This window comes from Octopus sinensis, linkage group LG26 (genome assembly GCF_006345805.1).
Source record: "Octopus sinensis linkage group LG26, ASM634580v1, whole genome shotgun sequence".
NCBI classification, from domain to species: Eukaryota; Metazoa; Mollusca; class Cephalopoda; order Octopoda; family Octopodidae; genus Octopus; species Octopus sinensis.
The window spans coordinates 12632481-12649234 of NC_043022.1; the positions used below are offsets into that span (position 1 = coordinate 12632481).

At 34.4% G+C, this 16754-nt stretch overlaps 1 protein-coding gene and 1 long non-coding RNA gene across 8 annotated transcripts in view; both read right to left on the reverse strand.

The window, feature by feature from the left end:
- LOC115224732 (endothelin-converting enzyme homolog) overlaps positions 1–16754 on the reverse strand; it is a 154199-nt gene that overhangs the window by 24101 nt on the left and 113344 nt on the right. For all 7 annotated transcript variants that reach the window (XM_036513564.1, XM_036513561.1, XM_029795605.2 and 4 more), the window contains 5 exons: positions 14359–14562; positions 7386–7672; positions 6582–6650; positions 4885–5001; positions 3757–3843 (listed from right to left, as the gene is read on the reverse strand). In XM_036513564.1, coding sequence (XP_036369457.1) covers positions 3757–3843; positions 4885–5001; positions 6582–6650; positions 7386–7672; positions 14359–14562 — 764 coding nt within the window. The remainder of the gene's footprint in view (positions 1–3756; positions 3844–4884; positions 5002–6581; positions 6651–7385; positions 7673–14358; positions 14563–16754) is intronic.
- Positions 8163–9371, reverse strand: LOC118767987. Its single transcript, XR_005003908.1, has 3 exons — positions 9285–9371; positions 8833–8947; positions 8163–8179 (listed from the first exon to the last, which is right to left on the reverse strand). It is a non-coding gene; the product is annotated as an uncharacterized LOC118767987 (long non-coding RNA).

The following is a 16754-nucleotide window of genomic DNA, read 5'->3' on the forward strand; positions in this document are numbered from 1 at the left end:
GTCCTAAATCACTGACATCCTCCTCCATTGACTAATATAAACAAAAATATAGGATTCCAACTTCAACACTAGCAAGAAATTCTTTCGACAAATAAATCTTAATTGGAGATTATTGACAACAAAAACACCAGCCATAAATTGTTAGTTTATTTGTTAGTGGTGGTTGAGTAACCTTAGAAATAAATCACTGGGGAGAGAGGCTACCACTGAATATTATCTTATAATATGTACCTAGTAAGACCACTGCACACCATAGATGACCATGACCCAACTTCACTGGTTGATTTCCTTTTTTGAATGTATTCAGACTGTTTTGAGGCAAAAAAAAAACCCACCCGAAGGACATAACAATGATATGTCCCAAGCAGAAATGGAGCAAACAAAGATATTAGATTGTATGCTTGTACCATTTTGTAGAGTGTAAATAGAGTGATAGTATAGTGTGTAGCATGTAGTAGAGTATAGCTGGGGCAATACTATGATGTGTAGCATGTTAGGTTATGGTTCACTTGGGTTTGAACATTACTAGAGGAAGCTTCAGATCAACCTACTAGTAATAGCAGCCAAATCTTCTTCAAATAATAACTTACTATCTTTAAAAAAGAAAAATTGGATGTCCTCTTAGAAATATCTTGCCTAAATAGAAGATGAGATGATCATCTGTTTTGATTTAGAGCTAAATAACATCATCTGTTAATCTAGTGTGTGTGTATGTACATTCACACAAATGAAACTTGACATCTAATGTCTTTGATCAATTAAAATGGTGATAAGGATAAAAATGGTTTACATTTCTTGTTGAGATTATGACCAGACTCTCTGCACTTTTGAATACCTGTAGAAGAAATCCATCACTTGAAAATGAGTAGGTTTGGAAATATCTAAGTATAAAACCTTCTCAAATACATCCCTGTTCAACCCATGCTAATTTGGAATAATAGATGTCAAACAAACAAATATATTATTATCGTCATTTAACATCTGTTTTCCATGCTAGCATGGGTTGAATGGTTTCACAAGATCTGATGGGCCTAAGGACTGCATTGTACTCCAGTGTCTGCCTTGGCATGATTTCTGCAGCTGGATGCCCTTCCTAATCCCAACCACACACACAAATCTATTAACATATACTCATGTGTGTGTGTGTATATATATAATATATATATATATATATACACACACACACACACACACACACATATTCATTCATTCATTGATGACTTTTGGCAACTTGTATCTCCATGTTACATCATTAATTGGATACAGTTTGTTATCCAAGCACTGCTGAATTGTTTATTCTCTATTTTCATATGTAACATATAAATGTTAATTGTTCTTTATTTTAAAGCACAAGTGAGGAACTTGAGGGGCTGGAAGTGCTGTCCCACTCTGCATACAATCCAGATCTTGCACCACCAGATTTCCACCTTTTCTGAGCCATGGCTTATTTCGTGCATAAACAGAGGTTCAACAATATGGATGAGGTTGAGAACAGGTGCAGGAAGATTTTTAGCCTCTAAGCCAACTAAATGATATAAGCATGGATTTGAGCTTCTGGCACAATGATGGGATATATTTGGATGAATAAATGTTTTTTGTATATAATTTATTTGAACTGTTATTTAAATTTTGAAATATGAAAAAACTTTTGACTCAGTCTGGTATATAAGTGGCAATGCAAGAAACTCTTTGCCTTTTGAGTCACTCTGTAACTTCTAATAATTAATAATAATATATATATTTATATATTTGGATGTCAATGAGGAGAAAAGCATTGAATATATATAACGGAGTTCAAATTTGATGAGTCTTTCTGTCATTACTTTAACTTTTTTTCCTCTACACATTCATTTGTGTAGCAAAGAGGAAAAACAGACAGATGAAAACTGAACACACACACATACACATTTTCAGAAGTACTGTAATGAACAACCAATCTAAGTTTAATTAATGACCAATTGAATGTTTTACCTCCAAGATAATAATTATTTATTTACCAAACAAACATAATTGCTTTACTTCTGTATCATCACCATTCTTAATTGGAAGGATGGTGAGAAAATAAACAGACCAATCCTCTGTTTAATGTGAACGTGAAAGAAATAAAGAAAGAAAATTGTTCAACAAGAATATCTCGAAATAGCAAATGTCTGTTATTTGCTTCCAGGTGAATAGAAGAAGAAATTGCAGGTAATTTATTTTCTAATCTATTCAACTGAAAAAAAAAATTAACTTCTCCCTGTTTTCATTATTTCTTTATAATTATTTTATTTCAACAAATGTTATATTGTATTTATCTATTTTTACAAGGAAATTTTTAACCATGAGTTTGAAGTTCAGTTTTGTGGCTTTCATTGGACAGTTTGTCTGATGAAAGCTACATAGTTGAAACTTGAAAGTCACTGTCAACCTTTACTTTGTAAAAATAAAATATGTTCCCCTATTGAATAATCCTTAAATTTAATTGTTTAACTGCTTTTACATATAATTATACATAGAATAAAAAATATAACATTTTATTTATCTATTTTTTATAGCTTTTAACTCTATACTATTCCAGGACAGAGTTTTAGTGGGATATTGTAGTTGGCTTACATCGTATAGACCAGGGAATGATCATGAGTAGGTGATGAGTGGGTAATAATATGAATGCTCATAGCTATTGGAGCTAGCCACTGTTTCCACTCACTGCTCTGTGAGTTTCATTCCTCTAACAATCAAACCCCACCCCACTGCAAAGCCATTTCAACAAGAAACAACACTATACAGTTCCTGCTCTATTTGTATGCCTGATATATTTTTCATTACATTGGTACCATACATAGGTGCAACCCACTGTTAGCCTCAGATATCCATCTGTCCACAAGTTTATCCGAAAGAGGTAAAGGCTCTGCCCACATTTGCCTCCAGTGATGTCACAGATAACATATTAGAGTGTCGTAAATTCTACAATGTTAGCTCTGTGGTTCACTAATTATTGAACATCATTGACTGTATTTATCAGCAAATTCTTTTGAAAATCTGTTGAAGGAATTGAACTCAAGATGTTTGAAATCATTGATGTAGCACATTAACCATCCAGCCACCAGAAATAACAAAATCAATGAGGGAGATTCTGTGTGATTGTTCAACCTGCTTGGAATAGTAGGCAAATATACCTCAAATCACATCCTACTCTCCTAAATAATCAGATATATAAAACATGGGATGGTGTCAGCTGATCAAGGCTGACTTATGGATAAACAAAAGCAACAGACAGATGAATTGTCACAAAACCATTAAAGAGATAAACACAATTAGAGGTGCAGGCATAGATGTGTGGTTAAGAAGCTCACTTTGCAACCATGTAGTTTCAGATTCAGTCCCACTGTGACAGTGTCTTCTACTATAGCCCTGGGTCAACCAATATCTTGTGAGTGAATTTGGTAGAGAGAAACTGTAGAATGCTATCATATGTAGGTAAATGTGTGTGTGTGTGTGTGTGTGCCACCCATCATTGCTTGACAGACAGTATTGTTTTGTTTAAATTCCCTGTAACCTTGAGATTCAGCTAAAGAAACCACACTCTAAAACAATGAATTACTGGAGTCAGCTTGTTCAACTAAAAACCTTCGAGGCAATGCCCTTGCATGGCCACAGTTCAATGATTGAAACAAAGGATAAAAGAAGAAAGAGTACTTAGTGTTGAGCAGTTTCATACTGAGTGCTGAGTACTCAGTGTTGAGCGTTAGCAATTATATGTGTAAAGTAACTTACAAAGGGTGCCAAAGTTTGAAGCTCCTTTACTGTCATCTTGTGGTACTGTTTTTCCTCATCTTGACGTTCTTCTGCAGGTGTCGTTATCTACAAAAGGTATCATTGAATAAATATTGTCAACAAGTCACTGGTGGTGGAATTGAGTGGGATGGCAGACAAAAAAAAAACTGTCTTGTGAGACAGTTCATAGCCTAAGATGAAATATTGCCAGGTCAATAATACTAGTTACATAATGAGGTAAATTTAATCAACCATAACTACACCTCATAAACTTGTAACCAATGACTGAGACCAGTAGTACAGGATGTGGAGACTGTACAGAGTAGCCAAAATCCACCCAAAATTTAGGTTATGCCACTGACAGAATCTTCAAAAGTAACTGTCTTTAAAAAAATGGTAGGGTACATGGGTAATGTAGTCTTAGAGCTAGCTTGAGGCTATAACAACTATATATTTATGTATGTGTGTCCTGGGTATGACTAAACTGCATCTGGTTATAGGGACCTGGTTCAACAAATTGGCAGAATATTAGATAGAATAATCTCTGATATTTGTTCTAGTTCCCTGTGTTCTCAATTCAAATTCCTCTGAGGCCAGCTTTGCCTTTCATCATTATGGGGTCAATATATATACAGTACCAGTCAAGTACTGGGACCAAGAAAATAATGCTCACATTATGGCCCAACCACTTCTATCCATGTTACTGTAGACTTACTTGATAAGAAAGACCAGTTTTGAGCCATTGGCATATTTCATAGCCAGATGATCAACCAATAGGTCATGGTTCTGATATAATTTTTAGTAAGATATTTCATTTGTTTCCTTTTTTTTTAACCTTCTTTACCAAATATCACCTACACTTTATATATATATATTAATGGGAAATGCATGAATGGCCAAGCCATCCTAGCAGGACTGGAACTCAGAAAGTATATCCGTATGGGTCACTGAAAATATGTACAGCTATAGTAAGCAGAGTGCTCTTTGGTTCAAGCTCTGTGGTTTAGTTTAAGGGTGTGTACATGAGTGTAAGGCTTGGGATACAATATTCATGAAGTGCCATCCCTGTAACCTTACCTCAACAGCTATTCTGTCAATGATTTCAACAATTCCAGATAGTCAACTTACATTAGCAATTTCAGTTTCAAACTCCAGGATCTCCAACATCTGATTGTAAGTGTCATTCTTTTCTCCACCAAGCAATACTCCAATGGTGGTCATGTATTCAAGTGCTGCAGATAATATCTAAAAAGAAGTAAGAAAAGTATATAGTGAGACATCACTGAAGCTCATTAATGACCACAAGAACTCAAGAATAGAACATACACACCTCCTGCATATATTCTTGAAGTAGACACACCTCTAGCTGACAGACCTTTGAACCAGACATATTTCCTACACACATTCTTTAACCACAATTTTTAACAATTGTTGAGATGAATTTCGAATAGACTCTTTTCTAGTTATTGCTTTGTCTGTTATTTATTTATATTCTATTTTATTTTTATTGTCTTAAACTTTTAGTCTCTTTTAATATGCATTGATTTAATCCATATATTTTTCTTCATTCGACTCCATTCATATTACTTTTTTTAGATTTTGTTACCTTTTGTATTCATATATATATATATATATATGTATATTTTTATACTATTGGGTTTTGTCACTCGTTGCCCTAATGTTTTTAATATATATTTATGTTTGATATTGTGATAATATGAGAATATTATAAAGTTACTTCGGACCAATTAGTGTTTATTCGTTATACCCTTAAATTTGTTTTTCCTTTAGTCTCAGTGTCACCTGAGCACTTCCACTTGCAGTCCTATTTTTTATTTTTCGGTTTAACAAAATTATAAATTACCTTCATATATATAATGCATATATATACTTTGTGGTGGCCCAAATGTGTGTTTGTGTGTGTGTGTGTGTGTGTGTGTGTGTGTATATATATATATATAGAGAGAGAGAGAGAGAGAGAGTCTTCTACTATATTGAAGGGCTGACCAAAGCCTTGTGAGTAGATTTGGTAGATGGAAATTGAAAGAAGACCTCAGTATGTATGTATGCTTATATATATATGTATGTATGTATATGTCCCTATATGTGTGTATATACACACATGCATTATGTGGACATATTTTCAACTGAGATGTTACAACTGATCTGATCCTTCAAGTGCTTCAATTCTCTGTGTGTGCTCATTTTTTCTAGAATTGCTAACATTTATCAATGGTTTCTCCCATTTTGTTGATGCACTGTTTTCTATCTTTAATAAAACTGTCGGCATTTTTGTCAGCATGGTTATGATAGTTAATACTATAAACAGTTTTGTAGATAAGATTATTAATAAAGAATAAGATCTATGACAGTGAAGTCATTAAGGTAACAACAAAATGAGAAACTATAGGTTGTTGCTTTATATATAATATCACTGTCTGGTAATGTTTTGTATCCATTGTCGACTAACACTCCTTTGATGGTATACAAACCAATGTTCAACCTGCTAGAAATAGTAGAAGCCACTTATCTTAAAATCACATCCTACTTAAAATGGGAGGGATGCATTGGTTAATGTAGTTCTAGACACATGTAGAAGACATTCTGGTCATATTTGGAAAGCCTTTGGTTACAGGTGTATTCAATATGGACTAACTTGGTGTTAAACAATAACATTAGGACTGACAACTGTTGAATTCAATTTCTCTTATGTGATGTGATACAACAATAGTAGGGATAGGTGGGGAGAGGAGTGATTTGTATATTCTCATTGTAGAGGGAGTTGCAATGGTCCCCCTAAATCTGATAACTTACAACAGACTTACCTTGTCTTCAGTTATTGTTTTGTTTAAGTAATACTGGGGACTGGACAGGTCAAGTCCACCTTGGTCAATCTGAAAAACATCAATAGACATGAGATCAAGTGGTGGTAGTAGTGATGATGATGCTGATTGTAGGGTTGGTGGTGATGATGGTGCTTGTGATGGTAATGATTGTTGAGATAACAGTGGTTATGGCTGTGTGTATATATATGTATATATATATATTAAATCTGCTTCTGAATGTAAGAACATCACAACATAATATAACAAGTATAGAATAAAATGCCAGCTGACATGCTAAGTCTCCAGCCCATAGCTGACCACAGTCAAATTAAAGTTACATATTCTTTAATATAATCTCTAACCCTTTGAAAACTCAATTGCATTCCCTTTTATAGTCTGACACATTGGTTCACCAACATCACCCTCATTGCTCCCACCACCACACTAATACTACTACATCCTTTACTGACTCCTACATACACCACCACTCCATCCTTACTTTCTCTCAAGTACTGCACTGAATAACAAGGTGAGTATACTAGTTGATCACATGAGTACCCACATATATATATATATATATATATATATACTAATGATTCCTACGGATTTTATCCCCTGAAATAACAAAATGGTAATATGTTAGAACCAGTTGGTAGGGATTGGGGATAGCATGTTAATTACTAAGACATGGTCAAATATTAAACCCTAAACATTTAAAATAATTTTCCAATTATAACTAGAACCCAACAAGTGAGAATACACTAAAACATAAGAAAAAATATGAAACAAAGACCACTAACACACCTTGATAATGTTTCGTGAAGAATTTCTGTTGTCTGCCAAAATCCACATATAAAAAAGGGCTCCACTTTCAATATTATGGACCTTGGTAAGTAAAGACTCAAAGTCCCATTTTTTTACATCCCAAACCCCAAATAAATTTGAAATATTCCAACTGCCAACATCTTTCATGAACTTCACAAGTGGTTTCCGGCCTAATTTTTCTTTTGTTTTGTTGGCATCCATGCAAGATTGGTAATACAGCTGGGCTTTCATTTTGGCAGTGCTGTTGAGGTTCTTGTATTTTTCCTCTGGAAAATATTGAAAAAAAAAAACTTATTTTGTTTAATCTCTTGCAAAAGTTTAGCATAAAACACTTTCTAAACAAATGCTTAATACAACAAACAATTTATGGCTAAATAATAGTTAAGATATTTAATACAAAGTTTGTCTTACATCTGTTTTTTTCATGCCAGCATGAGTTAGACAAATATGATTTACAGTTGGATGGCTTTCACAACCATGGAGATCAACCTCTGATCCAAACTTAATATTCTATCTACAAAACCCTAGTGAGATGATATTACTAAGCTGAAGTCTGTTTCATGTAATGAGTAACTCTACTATGCAGCAGGGGCATCTGTTTAGAGACAGGGAAGAGATCCTGTGGTAAAGATATACAGACATAGCAACACATATACCCCTTGGACAAAAGATCAATCTTGGCCCATGGCTTATACTGATTATGTTTCCCCCCCCCTTTTAACACATCTCTAGAGAAAAATAAAATGAAATTAGATCATATCACTAATCCCTACCTGAGACCCCCATCTACCCCACTTTCTTGTCTGTCCTGTCACCAAACAACCACATAGCCAGTAATACTACTTATACCAAAAATGAGATACTTAAATCTATTCTAATGATTGGTTATTGATTACATTAGTCTGATAGGTTTAAATATATTATTTTCACATTAGTTACTGTTGTTGTCTCAATGGTCTTGTGGGTAAAGTCATGGACACAGTAACACCCAAACCTCTTTAACAAAGGTTCAATCTTGGCCTGAGGCTCTTTGTAAGTTTTTTTTTTTCCCTTTCTCCATTTACAGAAAAAAATAAAACAAAATAACAGTCCCTACCTGAAACTGAAACCTCCATCTACCCCACTGTCTTGTTTGTAACCTTCCACTGGGCCACAAGGCCCGTAATACTATTTATACAAAATAAGAGATATTTAAATCTATTTTAATGATTGGTTGTTGATTACATTAGTCTTGTAGGTTTAAATATATTATTTTCACACTAGTTATTGTTGTTGTCTTGATGGTCTTGTGGGTAAAGTCATGGACACAACAACACATGAACCTCTTTAACAAAGGTTCAATCTTTATAAAAGTAGTCAGTGTTTTTTTTTTCCCCCCCTTCTCCATTTACAGAAAAATAAAATAAAATCATATCACAGTCCGTACCTGAGACTGAACCCTTCATCCATCTACCCCACTGTCTTGTTTGTAACCAACCCCCCTTATCCACTGGCCCACAAGGCCAGTAATACTACTTATACCAAAAATGAGATACTTAAATCTATTTTAATGATTGGTTGTTGATAGATTTAAATATATTATTTTCAAAGTAGTTATTGTTGTTGTCTCAATGGTCTTGTGGGTAAAGACATGGACACAGTAACACTCAAACCTCTTTCACTAAGGTTCAATCTTGGCTTGAGGCTCTTTGTAAAAGTTTTTTTTTTCCCCCTTTCTCCATTTACAGAAAAAATAAAACTAAATGAGATCGCATCACTAATCCCTACCTGAGACTGAAACCTCCATCTACCCCACTGTCTTGTTTGTAACCAACCCCCCTTATCCACTGGGCCACAAGGCCCGTAATACTACTTATACAAAATAAGAGATATTTAAACCTATTTTAATGATTGGTTGTTGATTACATTAGTCTGATAGATTTAAATATATTATTTTCAAACTAGCTATTGCTGTTGTCTCAATGGTGGAGACAATAGACGTATCATAATACAGAGGGTTTTTTTTTTTGGGGGGGGGGTTGCAGTTGTTTGAGTGGGGCACCTTCTTGAAGGTTTTAGTTAAATAAATCAATCCCTGTAATTAATTTTTTCAAGGCTGGTCCTTATTCTATTAGTCTCTTTCACTTAACCATTAAATCTAAGTAAAAATTATCCACCCCCTTCTTTTTCCCCTCCTATCTAACTAGATAGAAAACATGTAAATATTTAAGACTCTTTTATAATACTTGACAGAGATTGAAACCCTCCACATAATAATATACATAATAACAAAAGCTCAATAGGGTCTTTTCGTCCCTTTAAATAATTAAAGCTTTTTCACTATAAAAATTAATTTCTAATAAATAAAATAGAGACAGTTAAATTCTCGTCAAACCATTCATTCTAGCCCCAATTTATAGAGCAAATTATTATGCTACCTTAGTACAGTTATAATACCGCAGCTGTTAAATATTAATCACCGAGCAGGCCCAACTCTTCATTAAAAAAACTCAAAGAGACATGTTTTTGATAAACAGGCGAAATTTATCCTTGCCAAATTCCTTTAATTTACTTTAATATATAAACCTATATTTATATTAATTAACTTTAAATTCAAATACTAAAAATAAAACTAATTATATATACCATCCAAAAATACTCATTCTAACATTATATTTCACTTTTTATAATTAAAAGATATTTATCCAACTGCTATAAAGAAAATTTAATAATATAAATAACATTAAAAATAACAATAAAGAAAAAATATTAATTCAACTTCAATTAATCATCTTATTATATACATTCTTACAATAATATATGAAGCTTATCCCCCAATACTTAAACTAAAAAAACTACCAACCATAAATAATTTTTAACTAACACTAAAATGTAAAAATAAATAAACTAGCTATCATACAAATCGAATAGCATTTCACTACCATTTACTCTTAAAATAATAACTTTACCACGTTAACTACACATAAAATATTACTAAAACAAATAAATCTTCATATTTCGAGAAAATTATATCCATAAAATAATATTATTAAACCATTATGCAAAAGGTACAAAACTTAAATTTTACTATAACTAAATTCACAAAATTCTACATCCTTCTCAGTACATACAAATAAATATTTCTATACCCATTACTTTAAAATCAAAAACTTTTATCAATACTTCTACTCAAAATAAATATCAAAATAAAAACCCAATCTAAATCAAAAATAATTTAAATAAAATTATCCTCTCAACGTAAGTGAGACACATTACAATTATGTTAATTTTTGTATTATATACTCCTCCAGAAACAATTTCCATTACCTCTACTATGTTACGACTTATCTTATTTAAACAACAAGAGTGACGGGCGATATGTACACTTTACAAAACCACATTCAACTACACATACTAATAATCAAGTTTACTATCAAGTCCACCTTACTAACAAAATTTAATTTTCATTATCCGGATAAGTAAATAATATAAATTATAGTAGTCCATTAAACCTTCTTTATCAGCTACATTATGACTTGACATATAAATCCTATGCCAACAGCAATATATAAACTGTTATATATATACTCTTTTTTTTTTACTCGTTTACTTGTTTCAGTCATTTGACTGCGGCCATGCTGGAGCACCACCTTTAGTCGAGCAACTCGACCCCAGGACTTATTCTTTGTAAGCCCAGTACTTATTCTATCGGTCTCTTTTGCCGAACCGCTAAGTGACGGGGACATAAACACACCAGCATCGGTTGTCAAGCAATGCTAGGGGGACAAACACAGACACACAAACATACACACATATATATATACATATATACGACGGGCTTCTTTCAGTTTCCGTCTACCAAATCCACTCACAAGGCTTTGGTCGGCCCGAGGCTATAGTAGAAGACATTTGCTCAAGGTGCCACGCAGTGGGACTGAACCCCAAACCATGTGGTTGGTAAGCAAGCTACTTACCACACAGCCACTCCAAGTTTAAAATGTGGATTATCAAATTATAATAACAAACCACCAAACCAAAGAAACAACTGTATCTATTTTTTAAAAATGTGATATTTAAATATAATTTCATCATTCACTATATAGCTGCATTCATTATAAAGATCCTCAATCTGCTGCGAATAGCAGCTAAGGCTCGCTTACATCACCTGTAACTGGTCTTCAGAAAAAACTAAGAACACCTCAGAGACATGGATCTAAAAAGGATGTACAACAGATTATTTTGATAGCATTTCACTTTAAAATATTTTGTTTAAACTTTAAATGAGAAATGTTGCAGTACCAGTAATTATATATTTTGTTGTCCAATGTATCACAAAGAAAAAGTTACTGAAAACCAACACATTAATGTATTTCTTAATACATTATAACTGAGTGATAGATGGGCTGGTCATGGTTGGAGTGTTTTTGATCATAGATCACAACAGCTGATGTACTTGCGCATACAAATGCATGTTTCCACGGCTTTATCAATAGCATTCTCACCTGGAATCGATTTTTGTAATTTTTTCAAGACTTATATATGCCCTGATACTGTCGGTATCCACATATCAAATTTGAGCACAATCGGATGGAGGATGCCCGAGATCCTAGAAGACACACACACACACACACAGAATGGATTTTATATAATATATAATACATATATATTATACACACAAACAAACACATACATCTTATATGTGTGGACCATTACTGTTATGCAACCCAATCCAACATGGAAAATTGATGATGATGAAGGTGTGTGTATACACATATGCATACACACTATATTGCTGAAACTACTGATGTGGCAGATTTAGCACAACTTTGTGTTTATGCATGTTACACCTGGAAAATGAATTCCTTTTTTGTGAAACTCTCAACACCCGAACCACTGCAAACGATATATTCTAGAAAGTGGATCAATTCTTTAACACGCATGGCATAAAATGGGAGCATGTTGTTGGCATGTGCACTGACTGTGCTCCAGCAATGCTTGGTTGCCGCTCTGGCATTCAGACAATGGTGAAGGAGAAGTCTCCTAATGCAACTGGTATGCATTGTACACTTCATCACCAAGCATTCATGATTAAAACAATGCCCAACCATTTGAAGAATGTTTTGAAGGAGGTGGTCAAAGCAGTAAATTTTATCAAAGCCAATTCTCTAAACTCACGTCTTTCTGTTGACTTGTGCAAGGTCAATGGCTCCAATTTTGAAATGCTTTTACTGTACTCACATGTGAGGTGGTTATCCGAGGGGATAGTAATGAAAAGACTCTTCGTTCTATGAAAGGAGATAAACAAATTTCTTTGTTTTGCTAAAATAGAACTGCACAGACAATTCTCCAATACTTGGTTCCTTATATGTCTCTCCTTTTTGGTCAACATTTTGTTAATTCTGTTAACTTAGCACTACAAGGAAAAGACATCACTGTTGTCCACTGTCATGAAAAAATGACTGCATTTAAAATGGAGCTCCATTTGTGGCTTTTTAAATTGACATGTGAGAATTTTGCACCATTTCCAAACCTCAAATCTTTCCTTGATGAAGATTGCCTTTGAATTGATGCTGACATTTTTGATATAATGAAACAGCATGTCTTAATACTTCCCTGACCTACAAGATTTCGAAAAAGTTCATCATTTCATAACCAATCTCTTTGCAATCTCTGCTGTTGACCGTCTGTCAGAAGACTACGTCATTCAAAAACTTGCTGAATGATGGAGGTGCAAAAAAACGCCTTCTGTAACGTGTTGCAGTCAATTCTGGATTGAAATGATGCAGTACTATCCAGATGTCGCCAAATTGGCCCTCAAATTCATCCTTTCATTCGCAACAACATATGAACATGGGAAGGCTTTTGCAACTTTACTTGCAATTAAAACAAAGGCTTGCAATAAACTGGATGTTGCGCATGTCATGAGGGTTGCATTATCAAAAATGCAGCCTAATATTGAGGACATATTACTGACCAAACAAGTTCACCCTTCTCATTAAAACTTTTTTTTATTTTATCAGTAAAATTTTATCTCATGAAAAGTTATTTTATACAAGGTCATTTTGCTTTGTTCGTCTTCTCTGATTTTTACAATTTGGAGCAGGGGTGGAGGTCTACAAAGCCTCAAATAAATGGGAGTTGGTCTGTAGGACGAAAATTTTGAAAAAGTTTTGGAACCAAAGGTGTAGATAGTATAGTCCTAGATATATCTGAAAATATTGGTCTAGTGCTGATCTGGGACTAGACAACAACAGCTGTCTAGTGACTGATAAGATAGTGTGGGAGGGTCTAGTTGACAGTGGGCCATCCTGGGGCTACACGACAACAGCCATCTAGTGACCTATAAAACAAGATAAGGTGGGAGAGTCTAGTTAGCAGTGGGTTGATATGGGGCTAAGCAACAATAATAGCCATCAAGTCAAGGTGATAGAGATAAGGCAGGGTTTGTGACCTGCCTGTTTCTGTTTTCCTTCTGTCGATATGTACTGACCACAGTGATAGACACATCACATACAGCATTTGTAAGACATCATATTTAATGTCTTACAGAGTTCATATACCTGATGTTGCTGCTGCTCACAGAAATACTATGGCCAGCAGAATTTAGATTCTTGTTCACCCAAATACAAGCAACATTAAGTAGACACTTTTGAGATTCTCAACAAAAATCTTTGAAGAAACCTGGGAGACATCTAAATCAATTTATTTAATTAACCTCAATATCTCAATGCTAATTTATTTAATTGATCCCAGAAAGATGAATGGCAAAGTTGACCATGACAAGATTTAGAAGCATGACATTTTGCTCAAAAATCTAAGAATTCTGCCAATCTACTTCCTCCCAACAATGATTGAACATGACAAAATATAGAAAATACAAACATGGTTGGCAACATTTAGATAGTGAAGCAGTGCCCCATGATGGCAGATGATTAAGGATTGTAATAGCTGGGAAGGAGTGAAAAATACTTACCTATCACATGTTTCATAATAATTTGGTTCTGTTTGCGAAGCACTCCAAATGTACCCCATGTGGAGTAACCAGATGGGATTGGATGGTTCTTAATCCATCCACCACAAGCATACTGGAAAAAATCCTTACAGGGATCCACAGTTTTATCCATGGAATTTAACACAGTGCTGGCTACAGTTACACAGGCTGGTGTCAGGCAGTACTCTATTAAAAAATAGAAATTTAAGACAATTAAGGAATATTTGATCTTTTAACCTCTCTCTCTCTCTCTCTCTCTCTTTACTACTGTTGAAATAGGGACAGTATGAAGAGGTTCCTGTGTAATAACTTACTTGACTTTGTCCATATAGCAAGTTACCTCTCTCTCAAAAAAGTTCAAACCATCTTTAAAATTAGGACCATATGGCAAATCACTTCTACATGGTGGATTGATTAATTCAATACAGACAACTTTGTTCACTACCTTTCAAAAATAATCACCACCACCACCACCACCAAAAGACAAGAGCTGGAATAAAAGTGACTTAACAATGAAGAGAAACACTGAATTGAGGATTTATTTTCAGTATTATGTGGTTAGGGGTTCTGTCACATGGGCAGATGCAGTCAGCTGGTTGACCAACACCTTGTAAGTGAAATTGGTAGATAGAAACATAAAGAAGCCCATATTGTGTGTGTGCAGCTAAGTTCATATTTCCTCTCATCTTGACATGCTTGTGTGTTAATAGGCGTGGATTGGCTGTGTGGTAAGTAGCTTGCTTACGAACCTCATGGTTCCGGGTTCAGTCACTTGACAACCAATGCTGGTGTGTTTACGTCCCTGTAACTTAGTGGTTTGGCAAAAGAGACCGATAGAATAAGTACTAGGCTTACAAAGAATAAGTCCTGGGGTTGATTTGCTCGACTAAAGGCGGTGCTCCAGCATGGCCATAGTCAAATAACGAAACAAGTAAAAGCTTCATCATTCATACAAGTGGTGTCATTTGTTTGCAGTCCACTGTGTAAACCTGACTGGGGCTCTTGACATGTTGCAAGCTGATTATAATCAAAAGCTTCATTGTTCATACAAATAGTGTCATTTATTGTTCGCTACAAAAGCATATATCAGTTGTTTGTTGTTCAATAGGCCAGAAACAAGTGAAGGTTGGCAACAGAAAGAGCATCTAACTGTAGAAAATTCTGCCTTGATGTGGACTGGCTCATGCAAGCATGGAGAAATAGGTATTGATACGATGGGAGTAGCAGTGGTAGAAGTTTTGACTCAATCAATGAATGGAAGTTGTTTCCACTATATTAACCTGTGATTGACCCAATCAAATGTCTCTTAATTGGCATAACCTTTTAGTTACCATTGGATAATTTAATGTAATATGCTGGCAGCACAAAGAAAGCACCAAGTCTACACTGTAAAGTGGTTGGTGTTTGGAAAGGTATTAAGCTTTAGAAACCATTGCAAGGCATACACTCAAATACAATATAGTCCTAGGGTCTATCAGATCTTGGCAAACCATCTAACCCATGCCATCATGGAACATGGACGTTAAATGTTGATGTGAAAATTGTTACCAGAATGTATGGATTTGGTTAAGCTTAGATGATTGAAGAATATCAATGTGAATTCAAACACCTCAAGCAATTAAGGTGAAATTTTAAGTCGCAGTCAACATAAATATCACTCTACTCTCAGTACTGTGTCACCATGTCAGTAAATGTTCCAATGTTATTCCTTAAGCTACTTGATAACTTTATTTAATACTTATGCTGATACATATCAAGAAAATCAAATCGATTGGATTGGATGGAATAATAAAAGTATGTGTACATAAAAAGGGTTCAGAAAGAAAAAAATTATTTTAATTATATAATCTATGTATTTCATTACATAATCCATGCATGTGTAAAACAGTAACAGTATGTTACTGTAGGCAATATTAAAATTTCGTAATTTATTACCCTGTGAATTCAGTTAATTCAATTACTCTGGTTAACTACAGCTGTTGCCCACAATCAAGCTATGATCTAGTATTAGCATACACTTTGCCCTTCACTGATGTCATTCTTTTTTCTTTTCTTTGTTTTAGGTGCCCATGTAGTCACAATGACACACACAAATACTCTCTCAATACAGTGGAACATTCAAGACACGCCAGTTGGAAGGCAAGAGAAAGGATGAAATTATAGTTGCACTCCATGCAGAGAGCCAGAACAAAATCCACGCAAAGCATTTTGTCTAATGATATTGCTAAACCACCACTTTACAAGACTTCACTTAATTGCTCAATTATTTCATACATACACGTATTTCATATATCATCATTTTACATCTGCTTTCCATGCTGGCATGGATAGGATATTTTTATCAGTGAGCTGCAGGGCTGTGTTGATCTCCAGTGTCA